This window comes from Ixodes scapularis, unplaced genomic scaffold, assembly GCF_016920785.2.
Source record: "Ixodes scapularis isolate PalLabHiFi unplaced genomic scaffold, ASM1692078v2 PGA_scaffold10__122_contigs__length_95168666, whole genome shotgun sequence".
NCBI classification, from domain to species: domain Eukaryota; kingdom Metazoa; phylum Arthropoda; class Arachnida; order Ixodida; family Ixodidae; genus Ixodes; species Ixodes scapularis.
This window is the reverse complement of record NW_024609836.1, coordinates 20,851,654-20,866,066: the sequence shown is the minus strand read 5'-3', so window position 1 is coordinate 20,866,066 and position 14,413 is coordinate 20,851,654. Positions and strand designations below refer to the sequence as shown.

Below are 14,413 nucleotides of genomic sequence, written 5' to 3'. Positions count from 1 at the left end.
TGTATATAACATCAGTCTTTTTCTATGCACGCTATTGTAGCAAACAAAAAATAAAAACACAATCGGACTGCCATTTCGGGGACACATAGTAACAATGTACCGTGTTTATTCGTGCTAAACAAGTAGGCTTTCTGAAGCAGTACGCCACGAAAATTACACGAGGCAAACTTACAAGTTTACAGCCTGAAATGCTTTCTCGACGGCTTATGTACATAGGCAGACGGCCTGTCATTATTGTCCGTAACCTTTCTTGCATAGTTAACGAGAAGGATCCTGACCAGCTTTTCAGAAATCAAACTAGCCGACCGCTTGGCGTGACTGTTGTCGACACCTTCTGGGCAGCTCAGGATGGGCGAGTCAACAAGATATGGTTCAATCAGTACTTGCAGGGATCGGAGAACATTTGTCCGTGGCATGTGCTTCACTGCTTTTTCAAAGAAGGACACTATCTTGTCCAAGAGAGCAAGAAACTCTGGCTTTGGGTAATAGAGTCCACTACTGTCTTGACATTGCACAAGCATAAACAAGGGGTCATTTTTCTTGCTTGTCGTCAGAAGCATTACACAAGAATCACACCCAAAGTCACTGATAAGCTTCACAATATACCCACCGACGTATCCAAGTCCAGAGTAGGTCACAGAGCGTGAAGGAGCACCGGGATGTTCTCTTAGGCCTCTGAGTTCTTCAATTAGTGCTGGTGGTAGAGCTGGAGCGAGGTCTTCGGTGTCAGCATCGGGTATCTTGACTTCCCCTGCAGCAGGCAGTCTTTTCTTTCACAATGTGATCTAGAGCCGCCGTCACAGCCCTTGCATCGAGCATGTCATTGCCACCACACACGGACCTTATTCTCCCAAGAAGTGCTTCGATGGGGTCGCTGTTAAGCTTTCTTGTCAGGACGAAGTTGGCGCCTTTTGCTAGGAGGAACTTTGTTGTCTCCACAGTTGACTTCGTGCTAAAAAGCAAGGCTTGGAAGGTCTCATCTGTGAAAGCATTCATTCCTGAAGCCACGGATGTTTCCTGGATGCCCTTCACGTAGCATGGAAACTTGTTTTCAAGCCACACGAGTCGAGGGTCGTCCTTCGTTGAGATGGGTCTTTTCTGTGCACTCCCTGCGTAGGTCGTGTCATGAATGTCAAACCATTCCTTCATTGTCTTCATGAAACGAATGGTAGGGCTTGAGTCTTTGAAAACATAAAGAGCAGGATCACCGCGTGAGTTGCCTTGAAGGTGTTCTAAGGCTGCAATAACCTGAGGGGAGAATATTTACACGGCACGAAGCACATTCATCTTCTCTAGGTTTGATGGGTATACATGCTTCCTTGTCAAGTTCCGTGCCAGTTTGATCGTCATGTCCTTTTGGTAATCATAAAGTTTTTGGACGAACATACCACTGACGACACCTGAGCCATCGGTAAGCTTGCGTTCGAGGAACTGGCTTCGGACGTTCTTGAGAATGTGGCAAGGGTCAAAGCTCAGGAAGATGATTCGGTCATGATCATCCGGATGGTTGACAACTGTTGACAGGCAGCCATTTCCCATGTGCTTGAACATCGTCGTGTTTGCGGAATAATTGTCCGTCACAATGCGAACGACCATGAACCCGCACAACTCCACAGCTGAGATGACTTCCTTGGTCCACGTAAAGAGGTCTCTTCCACTCAGCTGCCTTGTGAAATAGTAGGAGCACGGTATCCTGTACAAGCTAGTAATGCCATTGAGGACGAAGCATAGGACCCTGTTTGCGAGTGTTTCTTTTGAGCTAGAGGGCGTACTGCTATCCGGTTTGTCCCTGAGGCCAAACACTGCATCACCTTTCCTGTCGTAAATGCACTTAGGCTTTATGGCAGCCTCGTCAATGATTAATGACGCCATGTGCTGCTTGCTGCTGAGCATTGAGGCTTCGTGAATCAGCCTTTCTTTTATGGCGGCACTCATTCCCGATGATGTCGGACTTGGGCCTGTGTATCTCTGAAGAGTGCACTTTGCTGGAAATGTCAGAAGCTTCGATGCTCGAGCATGATCATAGCCTTTAGGCGAAAGAAATCACCATATCACACATTCTCTGATGATCTCTTCGGGGTAGCTTAGCCGTTTTTTCCCGTAGCTTTTTATCTGGTGAAGAAGAAACAGCGCCTTTTTTTCTCCCTTCTCCGAATCTGCAGCAATCTTCTTGACAGAAGTGTACCGCTCATCTTCACGATAGAAGCTGGTCACTTTTCTTTCAGCAGCGAGCTGTTGCAGAAGCTTCCCGCTCTTGGAGCGGTAGTATGCGACCTGGGAGCGAAGTCTTCCGATCGTGGAGAGATAACGGCTTGCTCGCTGAGCGTCATGGTTTGTCGTTTGTGTGCAAACACTAGGTTCCTGGTCGCCGTCCGACGCATCGCAAACGTCGTGCGAGTATTCAGCTGTTTTGGCTTTCCGCTTCGTTGGTTTCCGAGGGGGTAGGGAATCGCGAGGTACAGGGTCCTTGCGAGGCTTCTTCGCCCTTGGCGCCAGTTAGGATGGATAGTCTTCAAAGACGGTCGGCACGGCACCCGGAAGGAGCTTTTTGACGCGGCACTCAGCAACATAGTCACTATGACGGAAATGTCAGCTACAAACGACAGTTGAGGCCGACTTGTCGTTGATAGTAAGATTTTCTCGTGAAATGTTCTTTTTCCATTTAGAACACAGTCCTTCGTCGCTCGGAAATTGATGAAAAGAAACACCTGGAGTCTTCCCAGACCGGGATTTAAACAATGGCACACGGCAGTACACCATCAGCGCGATATCCGATACACGGCGTGCGATACGTTGTCCACTCAGGCAAGTCGTTCAGCCTCGTCCGCTCGAAACTTTCAACAGATCGGAATGAAGGCAGTCAAATGCGTGATCAGGCATCGAAAACAAAGGAACCATCAAAACACTCGAACACAGTTGAAGTGTGGAGCGGCCAGCGCGGCTCGGCGTGCGTTGGGGGAGGTCAGGGTGGTGGCGCCTTCTCGCGGGAAGTAGTGGCGTTACACGACTAGAAAAAATCGCATTGCTCCCTCAGCGAGAGCGAAGGCCGTAAGAAGAGCACGCCTCTCCGCTCTAGACCGGCCGTGGTTCAAAAGAGACGCCCCACCGTTCTCATCTTGCGATTACGATTGGCCTAGTTGGTTGCAATTCATCATAAAGGGACACTGACCGGGTATCTATGCTTGCCAAGGTTTTTATTTGAGCATGACCGACAAGAGCCCAACTAGCCAGAACACAACTTGCAGCTCGAAATTCATATTCTTTCCCCCCGAAAACCTCTGGTCGAGAATCAGCCGGTTTCAGGCGCGCTCACCCTCTTTTTTACGGTCATGTGCCATTCGAACTGATGCGTACCAAATATATTCAAAGTCGTGGACCATCTAAGGTGAACATTCAATATTAAAAACAGAAGAAAATATCAACTCCATTTTTTGTGGCTTTCAAAAAGCTGCCAATATGTCGACTGAAAAAAATTGGTGCACAGATCGCAGCAAGTAGATGTGCGTGTCATTCTTGATATGGAGATGTACTGCGAGCTGGGGGACAAGTGTGGCACAAGACGGACCAACGTTGCGACGGACGAGGGACCGCTACTTTGGAACTGTGGTTCGTGGTACCGGCCAATCGATCTTCAAGCACAGAACAGCAAGGGGAAAAGTATATTTTCGAAAAAATTGCGTGACAAGCGGTTCAAGTAATGTCCTCATTGTCATTGTCAAGCCCGAGAAGCGGAAGAATGTAAAAATATTGGGTAGAGAGCGATAGTCACATGACTTCCGGCAGCTCTCTCCTTAGAGTCACCCTGATCATACTGCGGTTTGAAGCAGTCATGTTTTTTACTTTATTAAAAATATATTACGCGGCTCTGTGGCAAAACATTGATTGGGCAGTCTTCTTACACCAAAGTTAATCGCCTGGCAAAAAATAAAAGAAAAGATATTGGGGGGAGGCCAGTCTTAATGTAAATTTTTGCTTCATCCACGTCTTTTTACCAATTGACCCTTAAAAAAAAAATGGCGCGGGACGTTAGGACACGAATGCAAGTGCTAAGTCAAAAGAAATTTGTGCGACAAGTAAACAAGTGTTGCCGTTAGAATGGGAATGACGGGAATGGTAGTGCTCGAGTGTCTCGCGAGCCTGGAGCGTGCACGCGCAGCCAAGGCGGGGCAAAAGGCAACGAGCGTGTGCCAGAGCAACGCCGGTTAGAATCATGGAGGCATGCAAACGTCCTCCTTTTCATCCGCGGAACGTCGTCACGGTCGAACGGTGCCAACTCAACAACCGGACCCGAGCCCGGCGCCAAGCGTCCTTCGGCGTTTGGCCCGGCCGAACGCCACCATGGTGCATGGGTCCAATTCGGGGTTTCGCTCGATCTTGCCGTGACGACGTCGAAATTATAAACCACGGGACTCGGTTATTCTACGTGGCGTCAACCAGAGGCCCTTAGAAAGAAACGGCATTCTCGCCGGTGGCTGACGTCTCGGGGGAATGAGCCTTTGGACCCCCAAGAACCTCTTCTTTCTGGCAAGTGACGCATGCAAAACGTCCCTTGACAGTCCTCTAGGGCCCCGCGAAGGGCGGTGCCGGAACTGCACGAGACGGGCAACAACAGCATGCGTCTCTTACCGTGAACGCATCTCCAACCGGCACACTTACTGCGTCCAAAAAAGCGGCCTCTCGATTTCTGTCCGACGACGTCGTAAAAGTGTCGCGACGGCAGCGGTGGACATGGCGGACGCCCGTCCCGCCGCCGGTCACTCTCTGGCCCGGCAGTTCACGGAAGCGCCGACAACCGGGAGTCGGGATGCCGCGACAAAGGCGATGCTCACTCGCTCGCGCTTCTTTCTCGAACTTGCATGCCCGACTGCCAGACTCGCGATGTCTGATGGCGCAACACTCCAATTTTTGCGAGGTCGGTTGTTCCCACTTTGGGCGCTTTTTCGACGCATGGGTGGAATGAGATGCCAGACGCGCGGGCAGCGACCCAAAGATGGCCGCACCTACCCGGTACAGTCTGCCGCTCCGTCGGCCAGGGAGAGCTGCAGCGAGGCCCCGAGCGAGGGTCCCAGCACGGCCCTGTCGGGGCTCACGCGGAACGGGGTCGTCGCCCGGAACTCCACGTCCAGGGGCCCGTTGCCTTGGTTCACCACCCGGACCGCCTTGCTCCCGCCACCCTCCACCACCAGGGGCTGCGAGGGAAAAGGGCCTCGCTTCGGACGACTAAAGGCCCGTTGGCACTCTCGCGACTGCTTGTGTGCCTTAAAACCCCTCTCTCACGACGAGACACCACACTGGCTCCGTCCATCGGGCACTCGTGGAACACTCGACAACCCAATGGAACACTTGGCTACCCAAAGGAAAAAAAACATTCAGCCTTTCCACCCTGGTTAAGAAGGAAGAGCAGCAGAGCTGCAGCTTCTTTTCTTGGCGGTGGCTTTCCAGGCAAGCAATCTGCTCTTCCTTCGCAAGGGAATCTGAAGCGCTCGACGCAGTAGAACTTTAGGCGATAGCAACCCCGCGGCGGTTGCGGAACCATTGGCGCTGCTGCACACATCGCCGCTCGTTCCGTTCCCGCTTTTCTTCCTCCGAAGAAATGTTGCCGCAATCTATGAGCGACGGCGGCAACCAGAGTGTTGTGTCGACCACAGGTGTTGACATTTGTTTGGTACCGGACACGATCCTGCTGGAGAAACTAGCACTTAACGGCTTCGCTGAAAACAATATTTCCTAATTTTTTAGCGCATTTTTTCTTTTTAAAGCTTCTGACGTTATCAACCGCCATTTCTTGTAGGTAGCATAAACACTTGATCCAGCGAATACTGAAAATTTTTTTCCTCTAGTGAAATGCAGTTCCGGGGCCACTTTATAGATGACGCCGGTGTGCTCTCCCGTAATGATTGCGAGGACTTGGTCGTAAGTAGGATCACGGCCGGACTGGAAGCGCGCGCTCTCTTTCTCTTCTTACGGCCTTTGCAATCGCCCGGGAGTCAATGGCATTTTTTCTCCGTATGTAGTTCACTTGCTTGCCGCCAGGGGCGCAACCACCTCACCCCACTTCACCCCACTCGGAGAGTCCCTTCGAGCTGCTTTGCGCTGGTGTTCGAGCTTCGTAGGTTGTTGTTTTGGCAACGGTTTATTAAACTTCGCTCCAATGCAAAGAAAAGGCCTATTCTAAGCCAATACAGATGTCAGACACTGATTCTGAGCAGTTGGCAGCGGCTGTGCCCGACTCGGTTAGCACCGACCTGAAAAAAAAACTGAAAGAGCCTTGCGCTCCATCTCCATCCGTGACATGCTATGGTCTGGTGTACGTCAGTGGCTATCTGGTGAAACTCATTAGTGAGTTTGGGTGAGCCGCCTGTGTTATGCTGTTGACTACGAGTAACAGAGGTGATCCTCTGTTCGTCTTATTGCAAGGCCAGGATAAACGCAGACTTCATTATCCAAATCCTAGGTTAATTGCAGTTCTGGACAACACTGTTGCTTTTTTTTTTTTTTAAAGCTGTTAAGCACCTTTCGCGTACAAATGTGCACAAAGTTCTGCAACTCCTCGTTGCACCCTATCTTGAAGACGCGTCAATCCTAAGTTGCCCAGAGGGCATTGACAACAGTCACTCAAAGTGCTTGGCTGGTTTAATTTGCAACACGTTCCCCAGAATACTTCTGATTAACCATGCAAAGATGGTCACGGACAGGAACGAAAAATCAGCTGGATATGTGCACAAGCCCTCGAGGAAGCACTTTAGGCTGTAGTGTGCGCTGTGCGAAAATCGTACAGACTACTACACCCTCGTCTAGAGCAGCTGACCGACTTCATGTGCGGCCTATGAAATGATGATGCAGACCACAACAATAGATACAATAGGCCTACTTACATTTCACGAGAGTGTACGAATTATTTATAATTTAAAGTTTTTCCACGTAAAAGGGGTCTGTCTCCTCCTGTTCTTGAGTTGCAACAGAAGTCCTGGAGGTAAAGACGAGTATAGTTTTTCCGCAAATGCATTCGCTGTCTCTACTTATTACTTTTTACTCCCGAATCTCTCGGAGATGTGCGTCAAATATTAACCGTTTTGGGCTCATCAGAAGCGCATTAGATAGTGGCTGAGGGTCTAAACGCAAGGATCAGGTGTCAAAGGCTATAAAAATCTCGGCCGCAAGTGGCGACAGCGTTGAGATACACTGTCAGGCGCGCTTTGTGCAAACGGCAAAGGGTAGCCCATGGGTGAGGTGACAGCGCACCCCGTGAATTGCGGTGGGAGGTGGCGATTGCCCCAATTGCAAAGGCCGTAAGAAGAGAAAGAGCGCGTGCTTCCAGTCCGGCCGTGGTAGGATGTCGCAAACCTGCCCAGGTTAGAGTTCGACCAGATTCCACTTTTTCTAACTTCTAAAGCAAAGTTAAGAAAAAATAGTTCAACTTCTGCGCACGTGTACAAAAATTTCAAGGCGAGCTGACCCCACCCGTCGGAGAAAAAAGTGGAACATCTGTTGGAAGTATTATGTTTTATCGTTCTGCATTCTTAAAGTAACTAAAGCTTTTTTAGGGGCGAAGCTCCTTGTCCGTCCGGCGTCCATGCTCACATCGATTGCCATCCCATCTGTCTTCTTAAAAAAAGAAAAAATGTTTGCGCAGTCAACAGGATTCGTAATTCAAGAGCTGGGGATGTCATGAATGAAACGTTGCATGTAGCCACTCAACGTCTATACAGGAGAGGGCGCTGCGGTCAAATGCTTAAATGCGTATATAACCACGTTCCATACCACACACTCTCTTTCTGACACGGATGAAAACAATGAGAAAGGATGAGAAGAACCACTGGCTCTGCATTTCACTGACCATAAAGCAGTAATAATGAAGTCAAAACGCAACCCGTAACTCAGCACTACCTATGAGCAATAAAAAAAAATCAGCACCATCAGCACTACCTATGAACAAAATCAGTACCATCAGCACCACCAGAGCTTCGCCCCAATCAACATCATTCACCACATGGAGGTCCGGTCATTTTTTTAGTCACTTTAAAGCATTTTTAGTGATGTTATTTGCAATGCTGTTGAGGCATTTTATTTTTGAATATTGTTATAATCGACATACAAGTGAATTCCCAAGTAAAAAAGTATGAAGTATTATTGACTTTGTATAGTGACTATCTAAAAATAAGCCTTTTGTACCTGTATATGTATTTGTTCATGTAAATTTGATTCAACCTCTTTTTCAGTTAATTTAATTTCAAAGTGACTGCTTTTGTAGTAATTACTTTTTTTTTTCCACTCCTGCTTGGGCCAACCATTGGCCTGCTGCAGACATGTACGAGTTACTCAAAAAGTAACTAAGTTAAGTTACTGAACATTGGCCTCAAAAGTAAGTTGAGTAGAGTATAAATTACTCAAATAATGGCAATCAAGTAAATTATTAACTACCGAAAAAGGTAGCATATTACTTTTGAAGTTATTTATATTTTTTAAGGTAACAAGAATTACATACGTTTTGATTCGTTAGCGAAATTCTGCTAGCCGAATATAAAGCAGCATCTGTGTTCACAGAAATGCTTTAATAGCTGGTTCTGCTTCTGCGTGCCAAATTGTTTTGTACTTGTTGTTTTGTCAATGATGTATTGTGGATGTATCATTTCTACTTTGAGGTTTAGCACTGGCTGAGCTTAATTTTGCAAACGGCATTTGCTTGTTCACAGTGTTGCATAAGGTACATCAAAAAGGTACTTGAAGAACAAAGTAAATGAGAGGTCATGTACTTCAAATATAGTAGTAAGCACACCGGGTGAAATGTACTTCAAGTAAAGTACTATAAACACAATGTACTTTCAAGGTAAAGTACAACTAGGGGGGATCAGTGGCCGAGTGGGTTAGTGCGCACCAGCTCGGAGCACGTGGAGCAAAAGCTCGCGCTGCGGAACCCAGGGATCCTGGGCTCAATCCCCACCCCCGCCCGTTTCGATCTGAATGAGCATCGTACCGGCGTGCGGTCGTGTATCACTACTGCGTGGTGCACGTTAAAGACCCCAGGCTAGCGGTTGTACTGCACTGGCTAAATTGCTCATCTACAGCTGGGAGACTCGTCGCCCATTGAGGCAGACCAAGCTCTAGGCTGTATAAACACACACACAATCAAATTTTTTTTTTTTTAAAGTACGACTATTTTTTAACACAATCTTTCACGATGCCCATTCATCACCTATACAGTTTTTTCTATTTTTTTAAGTGGTATGCATTATTTCTTTTGGAAATGGCGGCAAATGAGTCCAGTTGCCTTAGCGTACCATAGTTGTTTTACTCTCACTGATGCACTATTAAACTGGAATGCTATACTTGGGGGTTGTTGAGAAAATTTGAGGACTTTGGGATCCCCCCAGGATACCCTGTTTAAGAACCCATGGGTTAGAAAAACAACAATGTTTATCTGGAAACACCGGCAGGGACCAGACGTGGGCTTACCCCGTCGCCCTGGACGACCAGCAGAGGGGGCAGCAGGGTGGCCGAGAGGGTCATGGTTGCCAGGGGTGCCCCGGGGACGCTGGTTCCCTCCAGGGTCACCTCCAACCTCGCATCCACGCTCAGACCTGCAGCCAACAGGCGCACCCCGCCATTCGAGCACCCGGCAGTAAGAGTCGCAAACGGCTGGCGATGGCAATCTTATTCTTTTTGTTTCATAATACTATCAGCCCCTCGTGGGACTATGATAGGTAGAGCCCTGCACATCTGCAGATTACCCGCGCATCTGCGGATATCCGCGGTCAACTGGTGGATGTGGATAAAAATGATTCAGATTTGGCGGATTGCGGATCTGATGCGAACGTCGGGGACGCTGACATCACTCTACACTCTGCGGGACGGATGAGTGTAGAATGAATAAGTGAGTGATACTATAAAGTGTATCATTGAATGTTTTGCAAGAGAAAATTACTTTTAGAAAAAAAAAATGCGGATCGGGAAGAAAATTGTTTTTTACGCCAAGAAAGACCTGATTCTCACCGAAGATTGCTTTAAGGCACATTCTTTTAACTGCTTGACCGTAAGACCTTAAAACTTCTCATGACGAGAGAACAGACTGGTGCCACCTATTGGGTAGAAACACTTTCAGTGTCTGGACATTTCCGATTTCGTCATTCTTTCCTTCTTTGCTTGAAATACTTTTGACAATGTTATATACTACAGTCAAGCCCGTTTATAACGAACAGCAGGAAACGCTACGATAAGTTCGATATAGCAAGTAGTTCGATATAGCGAAAAACATTTAAAACGAACTTCCACGATGCTTTCATTGTAAGGTGAGAGCTTCTCTTTCCTTCTCATCTCTTCTGCGTTGTAACAACGTGCTGATTTTTAATTTTTTCTTGCACGAGATTAGATTTTTTTTTTTTTTTTTACCTTATCTTTTCTTCTGAATTGCTTCTCTTCGTGGGCAACTGCTTTGGGCTGAAAAGTTCTATTTTTTTTCTGTGCATGCGTGCAAAGCGTTTCTTTTTTTAGCTTTCTCCCCTTCTGAATTGCTTCACTTCGCTCAACTTTGTTCGGAGCTTGAGCTTTTAAGATTTTGTTTCAATCCTACTTTTTTTTTTGTTTTTTTTTGGGGGGGGGGAGAGGGACAGGCTAGAAGACGATTGTTTGCGCGTTTTTGGGAGCCTTCCCGGTGGGAAAAGTTAGATATAGCCAATCTGTCGTTCGTTATAAAAAGTATTTTTTACGTGCATTTTGATTTAAATTTTTGCGTGAGTTCGATATTGACCATAATTCGCTGTACGTGGGTTCGTTCTAAACAGGTTTCACTGTATCAGTGACGTGATTGGGCTAAGCCGTTTTGGAGCACCTTTTGGAGCAGCCAAAACAATGTTTTGGAACAGAAAAAGTGGCCTTTGGAGCAGCCATTACAGTGTTTTAGAGCAACAAAAGTGGCTTTTAGAGCAGCTAGAACAGTGCTTTGGAGCAGCAAAAGTAGCTTTTGGAGCAGATATTTTTATAAAAATAAAAATATTTGTTTTAAGTGCTGGACAAACGAAGGACACTTTGCTCGCTGCAATAAACCAATTATAGTCAAGTTAGACCACCTGGGAGTCTTTCAAGATGTTAACTGAAATGCCAATGGCATGACAGATTTTACAATGGTTCAGTTAAATGATACCTATACAGGGTGTCACAAAAAAAAATTACAGGGTTTTTTCACCGCAAAAATAAACTGGACATCGCCGAACGCTCATTCTCCACCCAAAGGTAGCGTTAGACGTCACAACCTGATGCCAAAGTTTCAGCGCGATCCGATATTTTATTCAAAAGTTATGTGATTTTCTGAAAATTTCAATGGGAAAATGGAGCAGATTTTTGCCCGTTTTCGGTTTCTGGTGCCATGGAGCCCCATGTATACGAAAACTCCGTCGGCCGCCATTTTCCCGTTGCAATTTTTAGAAACCACTTTTAACTTTTGATTACGTTATCGGATCGGGCTGAAACTTTGGCATCAGGTTGTGACCTCTAGCGCTACCTTTGGGCGGAGAATGAGTGTTCAGCAATGCCTAGTTTATTTTTGCGGTAAAAAAAAAAAAGAAACCTGAAAGATTTTTTGGGACACCCTGTAAATGTATCCGCTATAGGTAAATAAGAACCAAACTGCACATAATAAAATTTATTTCAAAATTACTTGCTTAGTAGTAAATAGCACAGCATTAGGTTGGCTAGTGATATCATGAAAGCAGTTTCCAACTGATGAAACACGTAACTACTGCAGTGCAATGCGAAATTGTCGCGCGAGCGGAGATAGCTGTTCGATCTAAACCATGCCACTCCGCTCCGTCGCCAACTGGTTCCCAAAATTGTAGGAAAAATAAAACTGTCCAACATACGCAAAAAAAAAACAAAAAAAAAACAGTCCAGCGGCACGTGCTTGCCAGGCCGGCAGGCGAGGTTAAAAGCTAAACACACACACACACACACACACACACAAAAAAAAAAGAACCTGAGCACAGCGATGGAAGACATCTCGAGTTAGGGTGAAAAAGTTCTTGGAGCGCTATGTGCTGGGACGCAACTCGAGAAAAACAAGCGCGCTGTGCAGGTTCAGCGTGCAGACACTGCCTTTTTTGCTTTAGCTCACTTCCCTTCACCAACTGTCTTTCGTGGCAGATTTTTTCACGCACCGGGGTCTCCCTCGAAAGAAAGCTTAGCGAGAGAAACCTAGGTAATCAATACTTTTACACAGCAGTCTTTGAGATAGATGAATTTTTGTAGCAGCGTATTAAACAAGAACAGGAATGTTGATGAACACTAGGGCGAACCTGACGTTTCAGTTTAGAAAGCGCCATATCTGCAGCGAGGTGGGGACGGTAACACCCGACGTCGCGCGACCACGGTGACTGGCAGGCAGGGACCAAATATTGTTTTCCCAATGCCGTTGCTTTCAGGAGCGAGTGCTTCAGCTCACAAAGTAACTCCCGCCGCACAAAAACGTGGTTTCGTTTCACAGCATGACGGCATGGTTGGTATTTAGCACGCTAGCGTCGGAGCGCCCACACACGCCGCGCCTGTCCTTAAAAAACAAAAAGGGAAAAAATGCAAGACAACGAGGTGCGAGAGCACGGAACGAGAGACGCTAGGGGAAACCATGCAAGAGGTGGGGGGGGGGGGGGGGGGGGGGGCGATTGGATGAATGATTGATGCAGGGTACTTTCTGTCGGGCGGCGGGCGGCTTGTTGCGCCACCTACCTCACGCGTGCTCAATTACAGTACTCAGTTTAGTTTCGGTTTTGATAGACGACCAAAATTGGACCTTTGGCGCATGCTTGGCGCAGATTACCCATATCTTGGCAAAATGTAGCAGGATGTAGCAGGGTTAGCCCCTTGGCGCAGTTTGGCGCAATTGGCGCAGCAATCACATCACTGCTGTATGACCGTTTGTCATAGACACATGTACATCGGGGGTACTACGCTACACGGCGGGACCAAGCGGGATTAAGGGATCAGGACAACGCCGTGTAGCATAGCTCCCCTGATCTCGCAAATATTGCAAAACCTTCACTCCAGTGAAATGAAATTCTATGATCACCTCATAGATGGTGGCAGCGTGTTCTCTCGTCCTAGGAGATTTTAAGAGGTTTTAAGGAACAGGGACCTAAGAATGCAAGTGGGTGAATGAGCCTCTGAGCATCCTATCTCACCAAAAATGTTGTCCCTAAAAAGAAGCAAAGAATGCGGGACATCTATTGTCCCGGGAAAGCATGTTCTTGTTTGGTAATGAAAGAGCGGAAAACATTCTTTGGGCAAAGACAACCTAAAACGTACAAGCCGCAAAAAAGTAGAAGAAGCTTCCTCAACAAGTGAGACCTGACGTGCGTGTACATTTTCATTTTTTCTCGACAGTTGGTATGTTGTAGTTAAGTATGTAGTTATGTGGTTCGGAGCATGCAGTAGGCATTGCCATTATTGAATATTGTGATCTTTTTTCAGTGGCGTACACTAGCATTACCACGTTTAGGCGAGTACTCTGCTGCGGTGATTGATTGCCTTTCCTCTCGCACTTATTTATTGTTTGACTGAAATAAAATGACACAACATTATTAGTTTGTCCTTTATTAATTTTCATGGCTAGAAAAGATGTGTCTGCTTAAAATCAGTGTTACAGTAGAACCTTGTTTATATGTTCCCGGTTTTTACGTTCAAAACTGCTGGCCCCACCGAGCTCCCACAGATTCCATTGTCAATTTGGAACTTTAGAAGCAGAAAGGACAAAAGAGAGAAGGGAATTTTAGATTCACCAGCTTTTCCCGAAGCACACTGCCGTTCCTCGTTACTTTGATAGGCAAACACACAACTGCTTTTGTTTCATAGTTTATTGTTTTCTTTTGAGTAGTCCTTCAACTTAAGCAGCAGCTGCGTCTCAAAGTTTTCATCGGTTATGTTTCCCCGCTTCCTTGAGAACACTTCTCCGGCGAAGCTGAAGAGACTAGTTCTACTGACACGCTCGAAGGAACGTCAATGTTGTACTTCAGGAAGAGCTGGCGAATCTGGAATTTACCTCTCTCTTTTGTTCTCTCGGCTTCTAAAGTTCCATGTTGGCAATGGGATCCGTGCCTTCCGGTGTTGGCAACATTCGGGTTCACATTCGGCCTGTACATAATTTTAAAAGGTTCAACTAACGAACCTTATTGCGCCCGTTGGGTAAAGGACACTCCCGGCTGTAGAGTTTGACTGACGTGTTCAGCGATAAATGATGCAATACTGTCATGCTGTTCAGTTGTTTTTTGGGTTGCCCATCTGCTTTGTCGCAATAAATGCATACTCGGGTCAGAATTAAAATGAGCCTGTTTAAACGGTGTTGTACACGCTACTCCTCAGAAGTAACGAAATACTGTTACTCGTTACTTGGCTTTAAAAGGAACTAAGTATGTTACTCATTCCTTTTCTAAAA

At 46.7% G+C, this 14,413-nt stretch overlaps 1 protein-coding gene and 1 pseudogene across 3 annotated transcripts in view; both read right to left on the bottom strand.

The window, feature by feature from the left end:
• The window catches only part of LOC8052295, a 96,927-nt gene that overhangs the window by 35,612 nt on the left and 46,902 nt on the right, over nt 1-14,413 (bottom strand). For all 3 annotated transcript variants that reach the window (XM_042287519.1, XM_042287515.1, XM_042287513.1), the window contains exons 18-19: nt 9,454-9,578; nt 5,005-5,189 (exon numbers count right to left, since the gene is read on the bottom strand). In XM_042287519.1, coding sequence (XP_042143453.1) covers nt 5,005-5,189; nt 9,454-9,578 — 310 coding nt within the window. The remainder of the gene's footprint in view (nt 1-5,004; nt 5,190-9,453; nt 9,579-14,413) is intronic.
• On the bottom strand, nt 115-2,760 carry LOC121833830 (annotated as a pseudogene).